General features: G+C 40.0%; 2 protein-coding genes across 7 annotated transcripts in view; both read left to right on the forward strand.

Moving 5' to 3' along the window:
* The first annotated feature begins 3,388 nt into the window (after positions 1 to 3,388).
* zcchc10 (zinc finger, CCHC domain containing 10) lies at positions 3,389 to 8,246 on the forward strand. Its single transcript, XM_080434737.1, has 4 exons — positions 3,389 to 3,431; positions 4,918 to 5,079; positions 5,662 to 5,709; positions 7,579 to 8,246. The coding sequence occupies exons 1-4, from the start codon at positions 3,391 to 3,393 to the stop codon at positions 7,805 to 7,807; spliced, it is 480 nt and encodes a 159-aa protein (XP_080290863.1). The 5' UTR covers positions 3,389 to 3,390; the 3' UTR covers positions 7,808 to 8,246.
* Positions 8,247 to 10,404: 2,158 nt separating this feature from the next.
* The window catches only part of aff4 (AF4/FMR2 family, member 4), a 51,577-nt gene continuing 35,463 nt past the window's right edge, over positions 10,405 to 26,518 (forward strand). For 4 of the 6 annotated variants that reach the window (XM_080436415.1, XM_080436416.1, XM_080436418.1 and 1 more), the window contains exon 1: positions 21,377 to 21,613. In XM_080436415.1, coding sequence (XP_080292541.1) covers positions 21,597 to 21,613 — 17 coding nt within the window. In that variant the 5' untranslated portion in view covers positions 21,377 to 21,596. Of the gene's footprint in view, positions 10,752 to 13,025; positions 13,141 to 21,376; positions 21,614 to 26,518 lie in introns of those variants that run through there. The other 2 variants (XM_080436417.1, XM_080436419.1) reach the window with 1 other exon arrangement.

Consider the following 26,518-nt stretch of genomic DNA (forward strand, 5'->3'; position numbering starts at 1 on the left):
GCCCGGCCCTTTAATCATAATTGGCTATTTGAAAAAAATATTGAAGAAAATTTGAAAAAAATGTGGAATGTTTTAGCACAACATCTTGTTGGGGTCCGTGGCATAAAATATTTTCAGATGGGGGTCTGCGGACAAATACATATTAATTTGGGGGTCCCCGGTCCTTGACATGAAAATGCTTGAGAAACACTGGTTTAAACAACAGGAAACTACACTTTAGAAACAAGCCCAAAAAACCGCAACCCGCAACTACCAATATTTACAAGCAACTTTACAGAAAAACAAGCCTAAAGTCGCTTATGATAACAAACATGGCAACACTACACTAAAGTGGCTTTTCTTTTTTTCTTTTACCCCAATTCACGCTAGAGCCTGGTTTTACGCTTCGTCGCGCGTCGGTGGCGCGCGCGGAACATAGCCGACCTGCAAGCTCACACTGCGTCGTGGAGTGACGCGGTATGACGCGGTGTGAGCTTGCAGATCGGGTATTTACCGATGACGCCTCCACGTAGCATCGCGAGAGCTGCCTCCCAAGTTCTAGATGACTCTGGACCTTTCTACAAGCATGTGGAACATGCTCGTTGAGTCCTCTATGGTTGAGTTACGTCATTAGCTGGGTAACCGGAAGACTCGCCCCAAAACATGCTCACCCCCATTTTTATTGGACTGTACGCTCCCAGAGGTTCTTGTATTCTTATGTTTTTTTTTACTGAGGATTATGAGGAATGGATATAATGAATTTAGAAATGAGTTTAGGGTTAGGTATAGTTTTACTGAGGTGAAGTTTAGGATTAAGGCTAGATTTTGGAACCGTTTTACTGAGGTTAAGGTTAGGAATAAGGTTAGGTTTAGCGTTTAGGCATAGTTTATTGAGGTTACGTTCAGGAATACCCAGGTGAATACCGCCGGATTTGCCCCGGGTGATTGTGTTTTGGGGCGAGTGTTTTGGTATTCATTGGGGGCAAAAATCGATCGGCTAAAAAAGTGCTCTCCGGGTTACCATAATAAACAAGCTTAATTGTGCCAATTTTTATTTTATTTTATTTTTTACTTTTACTTTTATTTAACCACTTAAATAAAACCCTATACTCCGTTGTCGTACTACAAATTGTGAATTAGCAGTGTGTGCTTGTATATCTACTATTTTGCTACTTTAACATTTTTAATGAATAAATAACTGTGCTATAAGTGCTAATTATTATTATTTTATTTTCACCAGGAATAATTCCATTCCTGGCCAAGACGGCATCATAAAACATTCAGAATAATAGAAACAACATGTAATTTGATCAATAAAGATGTCAAAGTCAAAACAGCAACATAGCAAGTTTAATATAAAAAGTGTGCAGGAGATTTGACCAAAAAATAAATAAAAAAAAGAATGGATAGTATTTGTCTGTCATTAAATGTTTCGATGAATTGAGTACAATTGGACCACAATGGAAACAAGCCATAGGCTTTCTTGGGTTTAAATCAAAATCCTCTTAGCAGACCTTGTATTGAACTGTACTTTCCTGTGCTGTTTTTTGTTGTTGCAAACTGCTAATAAAGTATTCAATCAAAAATCAATCAGGGGAAAAGATAATCTTCCTGATGTTAGGTTAAATGCAATCCTCTCCCCATTGCCATTTGCAGAATGGAGACTGCATGAAAATTGGGTTCTCTGAAAGGACAAAGAAATGTCTGGGTCACTGTGACAGTAAGTGAAGCATCATTGGAGTGTTGGAGTCTGAGGGTTGGATGCCTTGCTGGAGGCTGACAAGGTCTATCATAGTAAATCATATAGTACACTTTCCCCTCTATTCTCTCTTGCATTTTCTTTTCCTTTTTTTCAAACTATAGCTATTTATTGGCATTTTTTATTTATATAGATAGACTTATGTTTATAAAATGCCTATAAACACAAACCAAAACAGAGCAGACAGACATCACAAAAAACACACACACAATAAACAATACAATTCAATTATACAATAAAATAGAATAAATCAATATCAAATCCTTATCAAAACAGACAAAATATCGACTCGTTGTGGCTGTCAAATAAGAACCAACAAAAAGTGGTTGCAAGCAAATTGCCTAAACCATAGAGGTCTTCAACAGGGGGTCCGGCGGCACCAAATGTTTCTGTGCAAGGCGTTGTGAGCTTGTAGATCGTCTATTTTCGGCAAAAAGGTTTGGTTTAGGGGGGGAAAAGAGAAGATCAAGTTTTCTAATTATTGAGGGTTTAAGTGGTCAACTGTCTGAAAATACATTAACACTGTTAACACTGATAGTGCTGTCGAACAAGTCTATGAAGCAATCTATGAAAAGGTTTAATCTGCCACATTGATTGATTGATTTATGTACTTTATTTAGTAAGATATGAGAACATCATGGAAGTACAAATTCACAATACAAGGTCTACTAAACTGGGAGACTCATTAAGCACTGAGCTTGTTTAAGATGAGATCCCCATGCACACAATCATGATGACATATAAGAGACAGACAGATATACACACTACTATACAGAATGTCATACAATCAGCTTACAGGTTACTGTATGAAGAGTGAAAAATATGTACAAGAGAAGAAAAAGAAAAGGGGGGGGGGTAGGGGGGTAGGTTAAGGTGGGTAAAATGGGTAGCCATTGTCGAATTGCAGCCTCCTGAAGGTGTATCTTTAGGGCAGTTTTGAAAGTGAGTAGGGTTTTACACTCCTTTACTCCTTTTGGTAGGGCATTCCACATTTTTGATGAATAGCATGAGAACGAGTTCATAACATAATGTTATACAATATAGTGGGGGTCCCTGCTTCATCTCTCTCTCAGCTAGGGGGTCCTTGGGTTGAAAAACGGTGAAGACCCCTGGCCTAAACATTTTGGCATCCTTACCAACAGAGGGCGATAATGCAATTTGATGACTAAATGCCGGAAATACAACATGAATACTTCAACACTAGCTAACAAAGAAGAAAAAGTAAACTGCAACCAGTGTTGCCAGGTCGGCTTGTAATAAGTGACTTTGGGCTTCTTTTTCCGTTAAGTTGCTTGTAAAAAAATTGGTAGGTTTTTTGGGCTTGTTTCGAAAGTGTAGTTGCTTATTACTTACTTGCTTCCAAAAAAATATAATTATTTTTGAAACCATGCAGTGGTTCTCAAATATTTTCATGAAAATGGTTTGTGTCCAGGGGAGCATTTGTGTTGTTAGAATGTTTAAAAAATATTCCCAAATATTCCACATTTTATAGCAAGAGTTTCTGAAAATAGCAAAATGAAAATGAAAAATAGCTCACAACGAGCATGTAGAGAAAGTGCTCATGTGGCGTATAAGTTGCTTCTTTTGGGCTTGGTTTCCTACACCTGGCTGCTTACTTCTCTCACAGATCCTGGCAACACTAAGTTTCAAACATGGCGACCCCCATGCACAGGATCATAGCTCGGCGGCAGGCGTAAGTCCATTTTATACACATAAACTGTCCGTTTTCTAGCCTTGCGGTGATCGTATGATGTTAATTGATAAATCCCAGTGTTCAGTGAGGATGGCGATTACATTGATATGTTATATTATTGCTGTACGAGGTATCAGCGGCAGCGTTGAATCCACTGACGATGGTTTCACGTTAGCCTCTAGCCTAGCCATGGTTCACATGACGCTTGTATGACAGTCATGTTCCAGGGCTACCTCTAGCCCCGTTTGGAACATCACTCTCTCTCTCTCTCTATCGTGGAGAGTGAGGTTCCAAACGAGGCTAGATAGCCTCTATTCCAGTGGTTTTTAACCCTTTTCATGCCAAGGACCCCTAAATTGATAGACATTTGGCCGCGGACCCCATCTGATTTTTTTTTGTGCCAGGTACCCCCAGAAGCAAAGATTTGAGTTAAAAAGGCTTTGAAAAATGTGCACACATTTTCACGAATTTTTCAAAAATAGCAGATCTACAATCTCATAGCGCGGCACTCGGTGCTGCGCTATGAGCTTGTATATCTGCTATTTTTGAATTGTCGGAAGCTAAATGGTTAAAATGATTGTGACGCTATGTGAACTAATTTCACTGGGGACCACTGGTTCTGGTTGAGAACCACTGCTCTATTCAATCAGTATGAGCTGTTGTCTCAACGTCGAACACCACCATATAGCACATATTGTTTATATATGTTGTGATTATTATGTACAACTAAGAAATATACATAATAAGACATGGCAAAGTCTGGGCTCGAACTAACAGTCCACACACAAAAAAGCAGCATTGGCATGCTTACTGGCAGAAACTAATTAGTATCAGATTTATACACCAGAGAAAGAATAAGAAAGCGCATCAGTAGATGTATTGTTAACAGAATATACATTTCTAAGATAAAGAAGAACCTAGCCAGATGCCACTGAGTCCAAATGATTAGAATGATCTATGAATAGAAAATAAAATCTGCATACAGGGCATCAAGTAGTTATCATTTGGAAGTACCAAGGCATGTCGTACACTTACATTAATAATAATAATTTGAATGCTGCGCCAAGATAACCCCAGGAGACAGAGAAGAAACCGAAAAGGACAACCAAAAACAAAACTGGCCACGGCCTTGGTTCATAGATTTTTTTTTCCAGGGGTGATTTAATGAGTTCAGAGTTGGGGCATGGTGAATCTCTGTCACCAGAGTATTCCAAAGGAGTGGGGGCAGCCATACTGTAACTGTAGTGTCCCCAAAACTTTGCAAGCTGGTGAGAGATTTCCTGCTGCAGTGTTTGTGAATATCAGTAACTGTGATGATGGGAACTGTTCCCTATAGCATTGCAGTTCCATTGACAATGTCTATTCAAGTCTATTTACGTAGATGTAAATCTGCCAACAGCCATGTTTGTCAATGTAAACTCTTTGATAAAAAAAGTCACTGCTGAAAGTTTTATGAAATTACTTTTGTATGTGTTACTGCTTACAGAGAGGCCAACAAACAAAATGTGAGGTGCCAGAAGTGTTTGGAATTTGGTCACTGGACCTACGAGTGCACAGGAAAGAGAAAATATCTTCACAGACCGACAAGAACAACTGAGATGAAAAAGAGACTCAAGGAAAATGAGAATAAACAGAACAATCTGACTGGGTAGGTTGTCTTTTTGAATCAACTTAAGTATAGTCTCTATAATCAGAGATCTCCACCTAATGATACGTTTGGTGGAATCTAATGCAAAGACTTCAGGGCGGTCCTTCATATTGGGGCTGTGACATGATTTTCAAAGCAATGGCCTTAGATTTTTCAAAGGCCGTTGTCACCAATGTTTTTTCGATTCGATTGCCGCAATTAGTAGATTTTTCTAGCTGTAGATTTTGCTACTGTATTCAAAAAAGAAAAGAAATGATGGGACATTTTTTATTGATTAAATCCAATCCATTCAATTAGCTTTTGTACCATCTGCAGTTTTCATTATGCTGCTGGATCTAGCTGTACACAGCAGTTCAGAATGACTGCTTGAAATGAAGGATGCCCATGATTGAATTGAACATCCACAAAGGAAGAAGTAGTTATTCTTTATCCCTCTAGATGGCGATAATTGACAATAACAGATAACCAAGTCACTTCCACCATGAGTGCTTCACTTTACCAGTGTTATTGTGCTGTAAAACAGTTTGCCTCTATTGATCAACAAAAAGTGTACTAAACAGTTTTTGTTTTGTCTGTTTGCAGACCAGGTACAGAAAGCGCTATTAGTGAGCAGAAGAAATTAAAGAAGAAGTAAGTAATAAATACAATTACTCTAGGGTGTATTTTGACTGTATCACAGTGATATTTTAGGTAGAGATATTTTTTTATACTGTGTATTATGAGATGGTCGGTGTAGTGCTATGATGTGAAACCTGTGGAACAGTGGGAAATTCTTACATCGTCCAACCCCAAAAGCATCACACAGGCAAGCAGCATTTAGACTGAACAGCCACAGTATCATTTCACAGATGTCAATGTCACATTATGTCAGGATATGTATCTTACAGGATGTATGTAATGGCAGGGTGAGCGTCTTTGAACCGTGCCTGAGTATGATTGCCCCTCCCCCACTGGTCAGCTTTCACAGTGTCGTGCTGTATGGAGCTGCTAGCTAACATTAGTCCATGAGCCAGACAAGATTTCATTATCGAAAGAGTGGGCAAAACCAAACCTATATTAAATTGTTCATAGGGTCAATACGAGTAAATAAATATATGATAACCTCTCCACAGGAGCAGCTTTTTCATGGTTATCACACATTTTGTTATTTTCCCCATACGTACATGACAGGTGAAAAAATGTCAACATTTTAAAAAGAGTTATCATAATGAAACTTCCTGAGTTGATTACTTACATGAAGACAATGATTTATCGTATTACAAGTTTTCTGAAATTGTATATTTAAATATGCAAATTAGGCATTTAGTCCATGAGCCAGAGCCCCAAAATTGAGCCAGATATTGAATATTCCCTCGTTAAAAACCTTTGAATCCAACATCTTAACAAAATGAAATAAGTATGTTGACTCTGGCTTTGTCCAATGTTGATTCTGGAAAGTTATGCAAATTTGGGCATATTTTCCTAATGCCTAATTTGCATATTTAAATATACAATTTCAGAAAACTTGTAATACGATAAATCATTGTCTTCATGTAAGTAATCAACTCAGGAAGTTTCATTATGATAACTCTTTTTAAAATTTTGTAATCTTTTCACCTGTCATGTACGTATGGGGAAAATAACAAAATGTGTGATAACCATGAAAAAGCTGCTCCTGTGGAAAGGTTATCATTTATTTATTTACTCGTATTGACCCTCTGAACAATTTAATATAGGTTTGGTTTTGCCCACTCTTTCGATAATCATTGCTCAATTTTGGGGCTCTGGCTCATGGACTACATGGCTAGTAGTCACCCTGCCCACTAGTCACAACCCACAGCTTTGTGGGTGGGCAGATTTCAGCACTGTAGAGACTTGAGTCAAGACAGTAACTGGCAGTGGTGTAAAGTAACTAAGTACATTTACTCAAGTATTGTACTTAAGTACAATTTTGAGGTACTTTTACTTTACTGGAGTATTTCCAATTGTCTATACTTTTACTTCTACTCCACTACATCTCAGAGGCAAATATTTTACTCCACTACAATAATTTGAAAACTTTAGTTACTAGTTACTTTGCAGATATAAATTATTACATTATAAAACATACAGTAACCACTTAAGCCCTATTTTATACATAGGCTATTTGAAAATAGCCGATCTACAAGCTCACAACGGTCGCGACGCGTTGTGAGCTTGTAGATCGGCCATTTTCAAACATTTTAGTAATATTACTTTTGGTACTTTAAATATATTTTCAACACTTAAGTACTTTTACTCAATTAACAGTTTGAGGACAGGCCTTTTACTTGTTACAGAGTATTTTTATATTGTGGCATTGCTACTTTTAAGTAAAATAGCTGAATACTTCTTCCACCACTGGTAACTGGCCATTATTCACACGTCGGTGTATTTAGCCATCTGCCGAGTCACCCGCGGTTGCCCTCTGTGGACACCAAGCCACATTGTGCTGACTGCACGTTCAGTAACACTATTTGACATAACCACCCTCACTCCCAGGTCTAAAGAGTCCAGCAGCGGTAGCAGCGGGTCAGACAGCTCGTCCTCTGACTCGTCGTCTGACAGCAGTGACTCCTCCAGCTCCTCGGATGACAGCAGCAGCGACAGCGAGGACAGTTCCTCTTCCTCCTCGTCCTCGTCTTCCTCTTCCTCCTCGGGAAGCTCGGACTCGGGAAGCAGCAGTGACTCCGACGAAGGGCCACCAAAGAAGAAGAAAAAGAAGAAATAGCTTAGTAATAGTGATTTATCTGTGAGGTTTGTTTCTGCCTTTTCGTTAGTGTCGTTTTTAGGTGTCCACTCCGATAAAGGTTTTTGGAAATGGTAACCTTTTAGAGAGGTGTGTGGAGCTGTATCAATGGATGGATTTAAGATGGTACATTTGCTCTGTTGATAACTGTTGTCACGCTTGGCAGGGATGATGCAGTTGAATAAGAAGATTCTTATTGGTCAGATTGATCGTTGTATATTTTGTTTTCACATCTCTGGCTTCTCACCTGCATATTAACATGATAGTTTATGCTTTTTTTTGTCCTCTATCTCTTTTGACCCTTTTCATATTGAATTTGTTAAATTTGTACATTTTTAGCCAACTCTGTATAACTGACATAACTGTCTTATAAAATGTGTACTGAGTTTGGAAATGGCATTAAAAAGAGTTTTTTAAGAGATTTTAATTGATACATGCATTTCATTGGTGTTGTGTGAAATGTTTCCCACCAAGGCCCCTGTGTACTTTTATTCATTTTACCAATCAGCACATCACTTAATGGATGCATTTGAAAATAAAGTAGTTATCAGATTTGGGTCTCATGATTTAAGCATAATCTGCTATACCAGCTTGTACAACCCCTGAGGATTGTATAAAGATCAATCCAGTTTACCCAAGACATAACATTTTTAAGATAGGCAATATCGGCTTGACCGTCAACCACCACATTGTATCTCTATTATTTCCACATAGTGTGACACCATATTACAAAATGGATGATTCATAGGAAATGGTGTACTCTGTATGTGCACATTTTTATACAATCCAATATCTCAATTTTACCCTTTTAGTGTCCTTTGAAATACAGCATGTATTGATTTAGACCTACAGTACATTAGCCAAACATTTATGGGTGCTTGTACTCATGGGAACACAAGAAGGAAATTAAGTGGACATTCTATATCACTGTTTTAAATTAAGCTGCATCATGAAAAATTCATTCACTGTATTAATTTTGGTAACAAAATAAAGCCCTTGTATCAGTGAAGACGCAACCAGCCTGCCTTGTATGAACATGTTAAGGGTTTGGCAGGAATGAGAGAGTATCACTAAATGACTGGATTGAATTACATTATTCCTGTGCTCTATATACCACCACTGTATCACTGCATCAACAAAAGTAGATGAAGCGTGTCTGCACTTCTAAATATGATTTTCATGGAACATCTTGTGGTTTGAAGCTAATCATCTACAATGATGTGAAAGTTTAGATGGAACCCTGTATAATCTGAGTGTGACATGTTGTTTTTGTTTAGCCTATCTATTCTTTTTACACTTTGGCGTAGGAGACGTTCATAATCACAACCACAAAGAACAAATAAGACAAGTTATGTGTTGTGTTATATTTTTTCCTTCTAATAATATTCTTTTATCTGCAGCTATCTTTAATTTATAGCAAGACGTCCCTGCATAAATAAAGGTTTTGATATGATCTGTAGGCTAGGTGCCAGGTCAGGTGTTATGCCAAATGTTGTATTCCAGAATCAGTTTTCCAGGATGTCAACGCACTGTTAACATACAAATTGGCAAAAATATGTACAATCCCCTATTCCTTCATATTACAGATTCATAATCCAACTATTATGTGCACAGGTTTACTTTGAAGTTCCAAAGTTATCTAATTCAGTTTCCAAAAAATCCTTTGGGTTTAAAGCTCCTTCTGACTGGAACAATCTACCTGTTAATATTCGGTCAATATCGTCTCTTCAGTTGTGTAAAACGGGGCTGTCCTTTCACCTCGAGATTACCTGTTCATGTTTTCACTATAATTATCCGTCATATTATCTATGACGCAATGATTCATATGTGCTCTGTGTATTGTTGTTATTGTTGTATGTTTTGTTTTGCCCCCTTGTTTGATGTTGTTTGAATTGAATTGTCCTGTTTATTTATGTTTTTGTTTGTTTTTGTTTTCTTATTATATGTATTATTATGTACTTTGTATATATATATATATATATATATATATATATATATATATATATATATATATATATATATATATATATAAAATATACAAGCCCACAAGCCAGCGTTGCCAGAATTTGAGAGAGAAATAAGCAACCAGGTCTATTAAAACAAGCCCAAAGGATGCGATGGCTTATTGAAAATAGCCGATCTACAAGCTCACAACAAGTGACATTGCGACCATAGACCGTAATAAAATAGATGGCGACGCGTTGTGAGCTTGAAAATCGTCTATTATCAACAAAGAAAAATGGGGAAACATGTTGGGGAGGAAAAAAAGTTTATTGTTTGTGAACCACTGGTTTAAAAACAACATTAGGAAACAAACCCAAATAAAAAGCAACTCCACTTTAGAAACAAGCCCCGAAAAAACACAACCCCCAAACTACAGCTGCCAATATTTACAAGCAACTTTACAGAAAATCAAGCCCAAAGTCGCTTGTAATAAGCGGACATGGCAACGCTGCCATATATGCGTCGGGCCGCTTTGAGTGCCGTTGCCTTGCCTGCGGTCGGGTCGGGTCACGTGACAGCGCGTTGACGTCACATCTCAGCTGCTCCATGCATCCAGACAGTGTTGTAGTGCTGTATGGATGGACCTGCTAGCTAAAGCTAACCATGGCTAGTAGTCACCCTGCCCCACTAGTCACTTCTCTCTTCTTTTAACAGGAGGAAAAAAACAACAAAAACTAAAAAACAACAACGATGGACAAAACGACGCCAGTCTTCCCACTCGACGTAACAGTCACGTTTACACAGAGAGAGGACGGCGTGCCGTGTGCGCGTGTTACCGTTGATTTAGAGGCTTAGGGGTTGTTTAAAGCGTTTCATTGTGTGAGTGGTGATTTCCAGTGTGTCAAAGTGGAACTAGGAAAAGACAAAGAGAAAAAGGGGCTTTAGAAATGCTCTGGGCCTAAAAAAAAACAACACCACACAGGTAAGACTGCTCGATAATACCTGGAATATAATCACAGCATATGTTAATGGATGATCGGCGTGTATTTCGTGGGGCTGATGTTACATTTGAGTCGTTTTCTCAAGCTGCTTATTAGTGGGGTTTGTTGCTTTGGCTAGCCCGTTAGCCTAGCCAGGTGCTGCTGCTGCTGCTACTAGCTGACGTTGATAGACACACAGGTTAGCTCTTTAGCTTAGCATATTAGCTCGTCTGCCTGCTCAACCCCGGTGGTTAGAAACTTGCTGATCGGTTGAAAAAAACGATAGTAAACAAAATACAAACTGTCAGATGACGGGGACATGTCAAATGGACACTGGAGGGGTTATTGATGCGTTCATGTTCTTTGTGTCTTTAATGTGTCAGTGTGGTAGTATAGCATCGTTTAACCTACAGCTGATGACGTCTAGTGTTTTGTTCTGGTTCTGTCTGGGTTGCTCTCTCTCTCTTTCTGGACCAACTAGAAGTTGCTGGGTTTTAAACAACAACACGAGTTGCTGATCCTAATCCTAGATAAACAAGTGGCCGCCCCCCCACCACCACCACAATGATAACATGCATATCAGCAGGAAACATGTTTTTAATTATCGAGCCGAGCTGAGCTCTTTCATGATAGGATTATCTCTAGGGAAGATAACTGTATTAGGCTGGGTTTTGGGCTGGGTTTGTTAGCAGTGCGTGTGTACGTATGGTTGGTTGTGTATGTATGTGATATATATATATATATATATATATATGCATATGTATGTGTATGTGTATGTATATGTATACGTATATGTGTGTATATATGTATATGTATACATGTACGTACACACACACACACACACACACACACACACACACACACACACACACACACACACACACATTTATATTCAAAACAAACCCGGTTTGGCCCTTTAAATTGACAGGCACAAATTTGCCCAGGTGTTCCTCATAATGACAGTTCATTGAGACCTTCATCTGTAAGGTTAATAAAGGTGTCAAATTAAATGAAAACAACCAAGCTAGCACACTGTTGTCGCTAAAAAGGCATTACAATGCTATTCCTTACACATTTAAGTCCTTTAACCTACGAAGGCCATGTAAGGAATGCTTTCTTTCTCATGCTATTCAACAAAAATGTGGAATGCCCTACCCAAAGGAGTAAAGGAGTGTAAAACCCTACTCACTTTCAAAACTGCCCTAAAGAATCACCTTCAGGAGGCTGCAATTCCAAATTGGCCCCTGTCAAAGTCTTAACCTACCCCCCCCCCCCCCCCCCCACTCCCCTCCTCCTAAAACTGTCTATTGTACATATTTCTTGTTTTTCATACCAGTAACCTGTAAGCTGATTGTATGACGTTCTGCATAGTAGTGTATATTTGTATGTCTTCTTAAATGTCATCATGATTTGAGTGCACGGGGATCTCATTTTAAATAAGCCAAGTGCTTTTATGAGCGATCCAGTTTAGAGGACCTTGTATTGTGAATTGTACTTCCATGTACTTTTACCATGTCTTTCTAAAGATTTCAATTTACAATGGCAAGCTACAAACTTTCTCTGTCCACTGTATCCTGTATTTTCCTGCATGATTGAGTTACCGTCGGTGCTAAATTTAACTTACTTGGTATTAGACCTCAGTACCTGTCCTGAGGAAACCCCTGTTTCTATAGGAACTGGAAGAAATATGATAGGTTATGGCTGTAGCAAAAAGGGCAGCTAATAAGCTTTTCTAGGAAGCCATTTTACATGTAGCAGGGGGCAGGGCCAATGAATAGGCTACATCTGAAGACACCAACCTAACTTATAGAAGTCAAGTAATTTCACAGAGACATGTGATGCTCCCTTCAGCTTTGTCACATGGACAGCATGATGTTATTTTTCTGGCGAAGCAGTGAGTGCCCACAAAATAGTCTCCGAGCTTGCCGAGAATTTTCGGGGTTTATTCTACAGTGCTCGCAGCATAACATGCTGTGAAGTCCTCAACATTTCCTGTTTAGGTTTTGCTCTGTTGCTCTGGTCTAACCATTTCCTCTGCAGCCAGACGGGTCACAAAAGAATGTTCTCTCTAGACATGTCAGGAAGACGGTTTGCTCAGTACAGTGGGAGGTGTCGATGGGTTGCTTGTCACCTTTGTCAGTTGGCGCGTCATCATCTGTTCTTTGTATGTAGGGGGAAGTACAGTATTGTTTTGGCATAAAATGCAGTACGTCAAATGATGACGACAGTCCTTTTAATAACCGCAAAATATTTGTCCCATTTTCCTTTTTGTGCAGTCCCTGACCTAAGCTGTCTTCAAGCCTGAAATCCTTCTCCGAGGCGCAACCTTCATGACAGAAGTGGATTTTAATAAGTGAAATCTGCCACTCAACCTGGTGCATTTCATGGAAGGTACAGATCCTCTCCTCGTTTTTATACACTGCTATTTTACTGCGACCTCGCTTTTGTAATAACATTCTTTTCTTCCCAGCTCAGAGTTAGTGGTCTCCTTAACTTAAGACTATAAGCTAGGCTAATTGTTGACAGTACATCTTGTTTGTGTCATAAAAGAGTGGGTTTGTGACGAGCCAGTAGCTTGAGGTTTCTCCCACAGTTGGCTTAATTAGCTCAAATCTAATCAGACTGCTGTGTCTTGTTATTTCTTCTCCTCCTAGTTTGGTGCTGTTGCTCGCACAGCAGATAAAAAAGCGTACTACATGCTGTGTCCTGGCCTCACACAGTTCACTTATACCGACGCTGTCAGGATTTTCAATCTTATCTGTGTATTTGTTGTGGGGATAATGTTTCATTTAGCAGCCAGCCATATAATTGAGGAAGTTCTGTGTGTCTTTGAAATACCACTGACGTTGTGCTGAAAACGTTTCACAGATTTGACCACAGTGAGTAAAATCTGTGAATGTGACAACTACAAACCCTTACTTTAGCTGCTACCTTTGATGGCTGTGAGTTGTGACATTGTCCTGGTTTGCTGTGATAATGGTATAAATCCAGCTCGATTAGAAAAATGTCTTAATCAGGTGTATGGAATGGACCTTTATGGCATGCTGATGTTTGCACACAAAATACATCATGGCAATTGTAGAAACACTGAGAAGACAGAAACAGACAGTCTAATATTTTTTAAATATAGTTTTTAGGGGTGTAGGTAACAGTTAATCAAACTAATCAATTTAATCAATTATAAAAAAATATTTTTTATAAGATAATCGATTAATAATCAATCCTTGTTTTGGGCTTGTTATTAAAGATATAAAGTGAAAATAGCCCATCTATAAGCTCAATGCGTCACATCGCGAGTGATCTTATATTTTCTCTATTTTTGCATTACACCGTTGTGTAACTAAGTATATCATAATGTATAAGTGGTTAATAGATTATATATATATATATATATATATAATATATGCACGCACGCGCGCGCGCACACACGGCTAAGAAAATAATCGCAGCTCTAATTGTACACTATATGATAATCATCAACAATTGGCTACAATGCATGATAATGTCCCTTCAAGTATCAGCCAATACAATATAAGCTCAAACTCAATTTAATTTCATATAGTTACACCCTGGATAGAATTGCTATGCCACAACGCCCCCTTGGCAGCAATAACGCTGATTCTAGAATAATGGTAATAAATGTTATATTAATAGCACAAAACAAAGCATCTACAGGGCAAACTGTAGCAAACTAAAGCTGCTAAAAGGACAGATAAAAGTGCCAGGGAAAAAATAAATGAAAGAATTGTTTGAAGATCATCAAAGATAAAACATATTTTCAAGTGATTAAAGAGAGAGACAATAATCCGAAGTTTAGAGATGGCAAAAGCCTCAATTCACGTAATTGCATTGTTTCAGCAGTTAAGTTTGGCCATTCTTGCATTATGTTTGTGCAGATAAAACCTGCTTGGTTATTGGGGGGGTGGGGGGTGTATTCAATGTTCCAGAATAGCAGCCTATAGGTTAGTATGTTTCTTTTTATAGCCTTATGGAGGGCAGCATATTCCACTGATCCCAAATATAGCCCCAACTGTTAGTAACTGAGCAACTATCTTATGACTAATGTATGGAAAATTCTCACAGTACAAAACTCCCATGATGTTGCTAACAGACAGGGGTTCACATAAGCTTAAAGCTGTCTCATATAGTGTATCATTGTGACTATTTAAAGGCCTGTGTCTAATCAGATTATATAGACAGGGTTATTGCACATGTGCAGAAGATCAGAAAACCCTGACTGTTGTATGTACTGTGCTATGATAATGTTTGTTATACTTAAGTTACTGTACAGTCCAAAAGTGTAATTTAAAGCTTGAGAATATATACAGTATTTATATGTGGGCCCACAGTGTTCAGGCATATGGCCGTGGTCTGTGTTTTCCACAAATGTTACCCACATAGCGTCCCTAGTTTGAATAGGTCCACATTCGGCCAAAATAGGTGAACATCCGCAGAAAATAGCAGATGACAAGCTCACAACGTGTGTAACGCAGCACTTTGTGAGCTTGTAGATATAGATCTACTATTTTCCAAGAGATTTGGTGTTGGAGGGGACCAAGTAGACTTCTGTGGTTCAGCATTATTCCTTTGATTCGAACTAACCTGATAAACAATTGTATTTGAGCTATTCAAGCCATCTTTTACTTAAAAGAAAAAATAAGACACTTATGTATTTACTATACTTTATGTCAGAGCAGTGCACAAAGTCTAATTCCTCATATGTGAACATCATTGGAAAATAGGCAAGTTCATTGTTAATTCAGTAGTTTGCGTGTGTAAATGTCTGTTATAGTTGGACATAACTATATTAATTGAGAATAAAGGTTACGTCTTCAAGCACACACATGCATACACACAAGCGTCATCTTGGGGATGGAATCATCTATTCAGTCATTTGCACCTTGTACCTTATGTTCGTTTTTGTACAGCAGTCTCAAAAGTTCACCTGTAACTCCAAATCTGAATCATTTCCCCCACATTATATCAAGTCTAATTCCCCACAATTCCACTGTCACTGCTGACTCGTACGGTTTGGTCTGGGGAGGGTGTACTGTAGACAACCACATGTCTCCTCTGAGACGTGTCGCAAGCCACTTCTTTTCACCAGACAGTGAATCAACAATCAACTTTAATGATCACATTACTGGTGTACAGAAGTGGGTGGAATTTGTTATTGCGTAAGCGCCATCATTTTGTTGTTTTTCAAAAAGGGAGAAGAAGAAATTGGGTGGTGGGGAGAGCAGGGAGAAAGTAATCTAACATTAAAGAAGCATGGCAAAGTCTAGATATTTACATATACACATAGCATAGAACATGCTTCCTTCCCAGTTCCGCACTCTGCTGAACAGGTACCCCGACTAACCTGTAGGGGTGCAGCAACCGAGATCGCCCTCCCCAACAAGCCTTTAGTTCCAGGCCAGTTGTGTTCGTTGGAGTGCCTGGCCAAGTCGGAGGTACTGTGGAGGATTCTAACCCGAGTCTCCTCTCCACAGTGGTGGGCAGGAACTGACCCCTGTGAGTTAACCCCTAATTGTTCCAACATTTTGCAGGGGAACATGGGCCATTTTCTTTGGAAATTCTTAATCTTTTAGGTAATGCAACACAGTTGAACTTGCACATGCAGCTGTAACTGCATCATGAATTCATGTTGTCGTTGTGCTTGATACATCAACACAGCACTAGCACTGACATTCACTTTTCACATAGAGTAGTTTGTTCCAGATGTCCCATTGAGATTGATATTAATGTTCTTAACCCATTGAGACCTGAGGCGATTCTTAGAAAAAATCTAAATCCTAACAGTTTTTTGAAAAAAATAAAAAATATATCTTTTCACGATTTTTCAAAAATAGCAGATCTACAAGCTCGTGCCGCGCTATGAGCTTGTAGATCTGCTATTTTTGAATAGCCAAAAAAATGTAAAGTGACACAGATGCGTTAAGATAAACGTGGTCTAAGTCAGGATGGTAGTTCTTGAATACATTTTAATGATATGTTGCCACATGCAGAACAGCAACCAATACTGGTTCCTGATTGGCGGACGTTAACAGTACTCCCCCCCCCCTCCTGATTCAGATAATGCAGGCCTGCTGAGTGGAGGCATTCCTCAGGGTGTGTTAATTCAAATGCTGCAGCCTTGTCTGAATGGAAGGATTTAAGCAGCCGTCTAGGCAGGGGTGTCGATCAAGAATAAAAATCCAGTTGTGATAATGTTAACCAGAGTTCATCTCAACTCAAACTAATTGTAACTGGTGAACACTTGTGTTGTGTTTGTGGAATAATGGGAGACGACCCATCGTCTCTCTTTGGAGTTGGTCTATGTTTATTCATCGTCCTGATTAGACATCCGTGTGCATCAATTCCTCTCTCTCCAAGGAAGGAATTAAAAAGGGGAGAGGTTAGAAGTGTGTCAGGAATATTATTGGGGGACAGAAGAAGGAGGGGTGAAGGCGTTTTCACCAATGATGCACTCACTGTCTATCATGGAGACCTTATCAGTTAGGTAGCAGCAGCAACCATATAGTGACACATAATTATATACAAGTTAAATATAATATATAAACAACACTGTTACAGACAGTAACCATCTTAAAATATAATCATCTGAACAGTTTTGTTTAATAATCCTTTTTAATCACAAAACTACAGTATATCCATGCCGAATGACGTGACAATGAATACGTTTATCATTGACCGAATAGATAGGACGACTTCTTTTTATGGAGGAAAAATGCAGGAAAAAAATATGTATTGGCCAAAACGTAATATTTGCTTAGTTCATATTTGGACAAAAAAACTATTTCTTATTGTTTTTTATCATGCTTAAAAGAACCTTTCACTTTTCTTTCAACATCATCCTGGATCCTCACTAATGCTTACTATTAGACGGTACCAATTCTGTCTACGAGCTCTTTGTCTCAGAGGTGGACTGTGGATAGTTAAAAAATGTGCATGTCTACAGATGACATCAGCAGTGGTCATTTTAAGCAAGATTTTTTTTTAATGTTATTGATGCAATAACAGAGGCTTCAATTTGAGCATTCTAACTTTCCAGTAATGCCGCGTTGACACCGATACAAAGCTACAATCTGCCATTCTTTATCAATGAAAGCCAGCAACATGAAGATACAAAGATACATCCAATGTTTGTAGCTGCTACAAAAGCCACAACGGCTACAAAAAGGTTGAGCTGGTTTCAACTTCAGCTACAAAGATGCAAAGCTACAGATATGCTTTGTGTCTTTGTATCTTTTGTATCTGCTCGTGTGAACGCAGCATTAGACAAAGGCTGTAGTTTCTGAAGCCTAGTTTCCATTAACTTTGAATCCACACAGCCCACCTCGGAGATGCACAGCAATTTGACAGAAATTGCCATCTCATAATGAGCATTAATAGTTAGGACCAATGTATGAATATGGGTGAAGGAGGCGCCCTGGTGGCTCACCTGGTGGAGTGCATGCCATTAAGACTCGGCCCTTCCCTGTCTCTCTCTCCTGCCATGTCTTGTCTCTCCACTGTCGCTGTCAAATAAAGACTTCAAATGCCCTAGAAAAGAAAATGGGGCGGCAGTGGCTCAGGAGGTAGGGGAGAGTCTCTTTTCCTGGTGTTTAGCCCAGGCGGACAGGGGTTTGAGGTTAGGTTTAGGCATAATTTCTGTGAGGGTAGGGTTAGTGAAAGTGTTTTTGAGTTTAGGTTTAGGCATAGTTTTAGTGAAGTTAAATGTTAGGGTTTAGACGCAATCAAGGCGAAACACCCATGAAAGAGGTAGTCCCCAGGAGGTAGAGCGGCCTCTTGGGAAGCAGAAGGTTCCCAGTTCGGTCCGAGCTTCCCGAGTTAATGTCGAACGGTGCTGTAATGGTGATTTGTTTTCCCGGCGGTACGGTACGGTGGTGGCGTGCACGTAAAAAAATACTGGCCACACGCCGTGGTGTCCCATCCAACGACCAAAACACCACTGGTGTCGAAGTGTCCTCGAGCAAGACACCGAACTCCTAATTGCTCCCGGTGAGCAGGTTAGTGCCTTGCATGTGCCAATGCACATTGTAAAGCGATTTGGATAAAGTCGCTATATAAATGGATTTAATGTTCCTTTAACCATGGCCTTGAAATGGAGGTATATGGATGGAACTCAATGCTTTATGAATGCTTGCATGCTTGTAGGACATTAGCCCACATCTGTTGCTCCTACATGTTTAGATATTGTTTGAAGGGAGCATATCATAGATAACATGGATTAAGATAGATGGATACAATTTAAGGGTTGGTTAAAAGTTATCCAATACTGCAGAAGGGTGTTTCGATGTGCTCTGGCTAATGCCTCAGACCAGTACCTGTTCTTGATTGGCATCCCTCCTTGTGCCAACAGCCTAAATCAGGCAGGTGTTTTTTGAACCAACACACCCTCTGGAATGCCTTCACTCAGCAGCTTTGTATCATATGAATCACTGAAGCCAGAGCTGTGCACCAATTAAGGCCCAGTATTGTGGCAGTTTTGCACGCAAGTGCTCATTCTTCAAATTCTTTCAAGAAAATGCCCTCTTAACTCCACTGATTTGAAAACGACACCATGAAAACGTATATATGTGTAATGCAGTTGAAAAATGATGAAATCGGAGTGTAGTTGCGATTATATAAATGTGGTTTCCTTTGTTGCTGATCAGGTTATATTATTTGGGGCATTTCCATGTCCTATTACGTTAGCCCTGTTACATCAGCCTGGGTTGAGGTTTAGAGTGGAGTGGATCATGAAAGGAAGGTGTGTTGTCATTTTAACTGGGAGGCATTGGGGTTTTGTTTTTGTTGGGACTTGTCAGATTTCCGCTTGACGATGCAAGTACAGATTATTTTCCTCAATTTTTTATTTTCTTTAAAAAAATGTAGCCTCAGTGTTTTCATTATCATAGACGGGTACTGATTAGTTTTTTATATTGCTACTGCCGTATTTAATTGGATGATCTTAAGGTGTCAAGAGATATTAATTTAACCACATGAACCCTAGCGTCCATATTCTGGGGGCAAAAATAGCAGATCTACCACAGCTGCAACGTTGTGAGCTTGTAGATCGGCTATTTTTGGTGAAGGGACAGCGTAAGAGGGAAAAAAAGGAGGAGATAATGTAATGAGCCCTGGGGATCTGGTAAACCTTAGTTTCATGTTGTTTTTTCTTTGTCATGTTCTCTTAGAGAGAGAACGTATTTATTTATTTTGTACTCTATGAAAGTTGACATTTTTTAAATCAGATAAGTATGGTGTGAAAGAAAGGGGAGACTTCAAGCTAGGAAAGTAATCATATATTTTATACACATTTACTTAATCACGTACTTTTATTACATTATGTGCTTTCCTTATCTCTCAGGAAAAACCTATGAATTTATTTTAATGTATTTAATGGTCCACATTCTGCCCAGTGTCTTTTTAAAATAGCCTCTAAAAATCCTTAAACAATTTCTATTTAGATGACACACCCTTGTAAAATCTGGCCTATTAATGAAATCTCCCTTTTGCAGGCCTTTTAAAGTGGAATACAGGCGCCTTGCAATACACACATTGTCTGTGTGTGTCATCACATAGCTGATGAAAATGTCTCCTGTTTGTTAACAACAACCTGTAGTTGTACGTTTCCTCCCACTTGTCCTGTTGGGAAAAATGTTGCAGTGTCTCTTTAAAAGACTCCACTGGTGTTGTGCCCTGTGCTCGGGGCATAGTGGGGGAGGGAGGATGTTGACGGTAAGACGGGCCCTGGTTGGCTGGGCCGTCCTGAGGGCAGTGACATCACAAGGAGGAGAGGCTCCACGGTATAAAATAACATCTCCTTTTATGGAACGAGGCGGACCGTTCCATTTTTAGTGAGAGGTGACATCGGTTCATCGTCTCCCCCCCCGCCCTCCCCTGTGTAAGCAGCGAGCTGGGGTTTCTCTTTCCTCAAGACGCTCTCTTTAATGAGCCTCGTAGAAACTAATTCATCATGGGAGTTGTTTGTCGACAGGGAGTTTTAATTTCCTCAACTGTCCTTTCTTTGTGTTAAAGTTATAGATGCAAGTAGCAGCCAGATAAATTAGTTAACGTTTGTCATAAAATAATGAGCCATCGTCATTTTCCTGCTGCAGTGCAGCGCTTTAGCATTTTGGTTCAGCGGGCCTTTTGCATAATCAATGAATGAATGAATGGATTAATTTGCATCCTTGATTAAACAATGAAAGAACATTGCTATTTTATTACCACATTCAGCCCAGATTTGTGTGAACAGTGAGATTGTGTGTCTGTCACCTGTGCTCCTATTGGAGAGGGAAACAAGCCAATTTGTTTTCTCTCTTGTACAAGCGTCTCCTCTTTATTATTCATTCAGTCACACTTTTTTTTTTGGTTGCACTTTCGGCCTCTCTCTTTTCACCTAGGCTTTACCCCCCACGTACTTATCATCACGCATTCACTCAAATGGAAACAAAAGGCTCTGGCTCCTCTGACTTCACCTATTGTACCCCTCCCTGCCTGCAGCAACCCCCCCCTCCACACACACACACACCACCCTCTCTCTGTTTGCTGACTTGGTATCTCCCTAGAACAAGCAGGCACCTCCTAGAACATGCAGGCACCTCCCCTCTCTAAGTCAGATTTGTCTCCACTCCAAGGAAATTACACTGTGCCGTCGAAATAGAGTAAAGAAACTGCACTTTGGAGCTTGGAACTGTAAATCGACAGCTAGAAGAGGGCCGTTCTGTTACTGGAGAAGACGGTTGAGACACGAAAGCGAGCTGACACAACAGACCATGACGAGAACACTTCCCCGACAGCTACTCTGACCCCCCCCCCCCCCCCCCTCTCCTTCCAATGTTTCACTGGTTGGGGCCATGGCCTCTCAGTCAGGGTAAGAAATGCACAACTAGTTGAGTGCTTCACTTATTTCTCTTAGTTGTCTCTCCTCTGTGGTGTATTAGTGGTTGACTTAATTATTTTTAAAGAACAGTGATCAGGCTTTCGATGTCCTAAGTTGTTTGGGGGGGGGGGGGGGGGGTGCTTTAAAAAGATATGCCTGTTGGCTTGAAACACTGCCCTGTATTTATGGTACTAAGATAACCATCAGTTCCGTCTTCCTTCCTTTCTGTTCTTTTTTTGCTTGGGCTGAAGACGTGGCTTGTTTGTGTTTTAAATCGTATATTGTGAGGGTGAAGCAGAGAGGTTAGCAGATTAGCATAGCTACAGGCAGCGTTGTACTGCCTTTTAAACCTCCACAGACTTTGACCTTTTCCCCTGTAGTGGGAATCATTACTGTAAACTAAGCAAGGCCTGAAACACATTGACGGTAAATGAGTATCGTAACATTACTGAATTAGTCTCATGAAAAGTTGATCAAGTGAAGACATGGGAGGTAAGAGCTGGTTTGGCTAAACATGGCTGAAGTGTTCTGTGTTGGATGGGCTTTGGGGCCTACAATCCAAACAGATGGTTTAGCAGTTCTGCCTGTGGTATTGATTTATTTAATGACTAAAAGTAAGTCACTGCTAATGGCTGTTTTGCCAGTTGCCTGCTGTTTTGATATTTGCCTTGTACTAGTGACACTACTGTACTCATACCTGGTTTGAATGGAAGCCAGGAGTTCTAGCTCCATGCTATTTGAGGGTGATGAAATGACTTAAAAATAACATTTAGCCAGGGACAGGACGTTTCATTGGACGTTAGCCTTGGATTCATCTTGTTTCTCAAATGACTGATTCTGAGTAGGTCGAAGGCAAGATCCATGATGTCTTACTCTTAAAGTCATACTGTAACTTTCTTTTTAAAATATATAATCTTTCACAGGTATATTTTTCAATACCATACAATAACAATTCCACAAATGTATGTTTTGACTACACTTGCGCCAAAATGACGTAGGCATTGGAAATGTATTCATTTATGTATTTTACAGTTAGTAATACTATTTCGGGCCCCGACCGCTGGCCTAGCGGTCCGAGCACTTAGGCTCCAATGCAGCGCGACAGCGTGTCACGGGGTCAAGTCCCGATCCCTATGACCTTTGCTCCGTGTCACTCCCCCTCTCTCTCTCCCCATTTCCTGTCTATATCTATATTTACAGTCGCGTAGTGGTTGTACTTCCGGGTCATTCTGGTAGGACCCTTTTGTTTCTGCTATGTTCTAGCAGACCACGTGTCCAATTGCCTACACACATATCGCCTAAAAATTGATCATGCCTGTCGCATTTGGATAGTGTACTTTTAATTGTTCAGTATACATTTGTATTCGTTATTTCACCCATAATTCAACAATTCTATCCTTCATGTACTTTCCGCCACACTGGATGCCTTACAGCACTTTTCTGCCTCCCACAGGTCGGGAGTATAACGCAGTTGATGTCAAACTGCGCATGCATCGAGTCCAGGTTGTGTTGTTAGCACACATAGCTTAGCTCAAACAGCTTCTCATGGCTGTGGGAGAGAACGCACATCCCGGCTATTACAACGGAGCAGAGCGTCTGGACCCCCGCGAAGCATTCGCTGGTGGTCCCGACCTCGACATTCTAGGCTACTAGATGTGAGGGCCAGGTTACTAGCTGTGAGGGCCGCATAGCGGCCAGAACCTCTACTACTGTATACTATCAATAATGGCATAAAAAAAGCCTAAAAGAAAATATCTTAAAAATAATAATGATACTATTTTCGGACAACTTGTTGCTTTCCAAAATATCATCGGCTGCAGGGCACTGCAGCATTCCTTTTACAGCTTTTCTTCCATATCAAACGCTATAATGACAATGGAGCGACAAAGGGTCTCGCTTAAAACAGACTACTAAAATGAATGTTACACAGTATGACTTAAAGCGCTGTTCCTTTACACCCCTATGTGTGAGGTGAGCGTGATATATAGTTTCCCCCCCTCAAAATAACTTTTTTTCTTTTTGACTGTTGATTTGGTTATACCCAGTCCAAACCATCTGATCATAGGGAAGTAAATATTGCATTTTTACGCCAGTGTCCCCAAAATAAACTACTTTGCATTGTACTTACCCAGGAAAAGTGATTCTGACTTTGATCAAGCACAAAAATCATTGAAAAGGGCTGTGCAAAAGGAAACTCATGTGCCCAACATCATATGCTAAGTTCCAGTTAAACCCAACTGTGGTTTCACTGGAACCTCACCTTGCTGAGAGTTTCCCTGAAACCACCACCCACAGTTGGAGCAGATGGAAACCTCTCATCTGACAACCGTTATGTCAAGGAGTAACCTCTTGTTCTGCAGTGCAGCTCATTTAAAGTGGACTGAAAGGACAGGAGGAGTGTTTTTACAAAGGAGTGCATTTGATGGTTCAAGGCGCTAACAGCCACCTTTGACATCTACAGTCCCACTCAGGCATGGGGGCTGCTACTAATAGGCTTGTTTGCATCAACAAACACTACAAGAGTAATTAAACCCCTACTGCTTTGTCATCATTCAGGTTTCCATTGTTCGTCTAGATAGAATAATTACGCTTGAGCGCTGTTTCCAGGGCTGGAGAGTGGAGACCAATTTTAATTACTGGTAGCGTTATTTCAAACAAACCCGGATCGCTAAATGACGTGTTATTCGCCAGGGCTGTCCCTTCATAATTAATTAATCAGGTGGTTTGGTCATACTTGACCAAGGCTGTTTTTATGCTCGTATTTTATGCTTTTTCCCCCCTCCATGCACATCTCTTGTAAACTCTAGATGTAACCCTTTTATTCTCCTTTCAATATCCAGTAGCTGTTGTGAAATCAGCATTAGAATGCAAAGTTCTTCTCAATCACCAACCTGAAAAGGCTGGTCTCTCTCTGCATGAAACAGATTTGACGATTAAATCAACGATTAAATTAGTCGTCAAATCCCTGTTGGTCGACTAAGAATGTCTTTATTCGAGGGCTGCTCCGGTGGGAACTGTCAAAGTGGTGGGTAGAGAGAGAGAGAAATTACTAGTCACCGCCAACATTACTAGCATGTGCCTGTTGTTTATTACCCGCCCAGCTTGTTAAGTAGAGAGCTTAGTTGTCAGTAGTATGTAAAACGTGGTTAGCTGAGGTGTAGTGGCCTTCTTTTTTCCCTTCCTTTTTTCTCTGGTCACTCATGCTTTTTTTCTTTTTTACATAAGATGTACGTTACTCTGCAAGGACCAATATGAGAACCTCCAGAGATGATATGTATGATGCTGATGATGATAATGTATTTTCAGATGATGGATTTTTTACACCTCCCCTGTTACGATAATGTATAACATAAACATAAACCTTTATTGATCCCAGAGGGAACTTCAGGTGTCATAACAGCAATGAGATAAGAGTAAGGGTCAAAAACAAAGCCAAGATGAATAATAATACAAATAAAATACTGAGCTGATGGCCCTGCACTATATCACTGAATGAGTGAGCATATTAGTCTATTAATAAATATAAATGTACAGTGAATATATAATTGAATATACATCCATCCATCTATCACCATTGAATATCGTATGTATGAATATATGTACAAAATAATGAGTATAGGGGTGGATATATGCACAGCCTGTTAACAGTTTATCAACACAGAATGTGTGTGAATGAATGAATATATTTACAGACTAAACAATGAATAATGAGAACGGATAGGTGTGTAGCCAATCAACAGTAAATATGAAAACGAGTGTATATATACAGCATACGGTCTGTCAAGTAACTGACCTTCAACAGTCACTATCTGGACAAATATAAGTACAATCTGTCAACAGTCAATGAGCGAAATATAAGTACAGTCTCTCAACAGTTATCTTGTCTTAAAACGCAGTTAATGGTGGGTCCCAGCTGCCTCACACAGGCCGCGGTTATGGCTTCAGTGGCTTCCTGGGGTTTGGCTTTAATGGAGTCTTGCTATAGGATTCAAGCATCACGTTGGTTCCTCAAGGAATGACTCATGGCTGGGGATTGTTGTTGATGTAAAACAGACCATGGGCTAGCTATAAAGGCTGGTTGAGAAATGTGTATTTACACTTTGATACGCGTACAGATAGCCCAGCCTGAAATTGAAAAGAACTTGGAAATGGTGTGCTTTCTGTCGATAGCAGTGTTTAACTTGGTTAACCCGTGTATTCTTGAAAGAAGCACAAACTTACAATTTTATTGGCAGAGCTGATTGACACTGGTTAAGCCCTCTCCAGACCAATCTGAGTCAGCCCGATTTTGGGCCGAATTGGCTTCGGGAAGCGTCGGCCAGTCGGTTAGGGGTCCGTCGGGGGGTCCGTCGGGACCTTTTCGGCCGACCCAGAGCCGACCGAACATGTTCAGCTTTTTAGCCGACTGGTAGCGCAGTGGCAGTGACAACAGAGGGCTGTCGGTGTTGCCAGATTATGTGAGAGAAACAAGCGACCATGTCTATGAAAACCTACATTCACTGTTTCTTGTTGTTGCTCCCAGAGAGAGAGAGATTGATTGATTTGCCCTACTTTTGCGCTGTGGTGATTGGGAGCAGGTGTGTAAATTTGTCCAGTGACGGAGTCACATGCATCCGTGTTTATGTATAAATATGTAATGCGCAAGTATGTAAACATGTCCTTCTGAGTGGGAGTTCAAGCATTGCATGAATAGGCTCGTAAAGCAGGGAGATAGTGACAGAGAAAGAGAGAGAGAGAGAGAGATAAAAAGCGGCAGAGAGAGGGAGAGAAAAAAGGGAGAGTGAAAGATTGAGAGAGAGAGAGAGAGGTAAAAAGCGGCAGAGAGAGGGAGAGAAAAAAGGGAGAGTGAAAGATTGAGAGAGAGAGAGAGAGAGAGGTAAAAAGCGGCAGAGAGAG

This window comes from Gymnoscopelus braueri (assembly GCF_963280865.1).
Source record: "Gymnoscopelus braueri genome assembly, chromosome: 8".
NCBI classification, from domain to species: domain Eukaryota; kingdom Metazoa; phylum Chordata; class Actinopteri; order Myctophiformes; family Myctophidae; genus Gymnoscopelus; species Gymnoscopelus braueri.

Coding starts and splice junctions, on each gene's coding strand:
- zcchc10 (XM_080434737.1), top strand. CDS start 3,391: ATGGCGACCCCCATGCACAGGATCATAGCTCGGCGGCAGGC. Junction 5,080..5,661: donor AAACAGAACAATCTGACTGG/GTAGGTTGTCTT, acceptor GTCTGTTTGCAG/ACCAGGTACAGAAAGCGCTA. Junction 5,710..7,578: donor CAGAAGAAATTAAAGAAGAA/GTAAGTAATAAA, acceptor CCTCACTCCCAG/GTCTAAAGAGTCCAGCAGCG.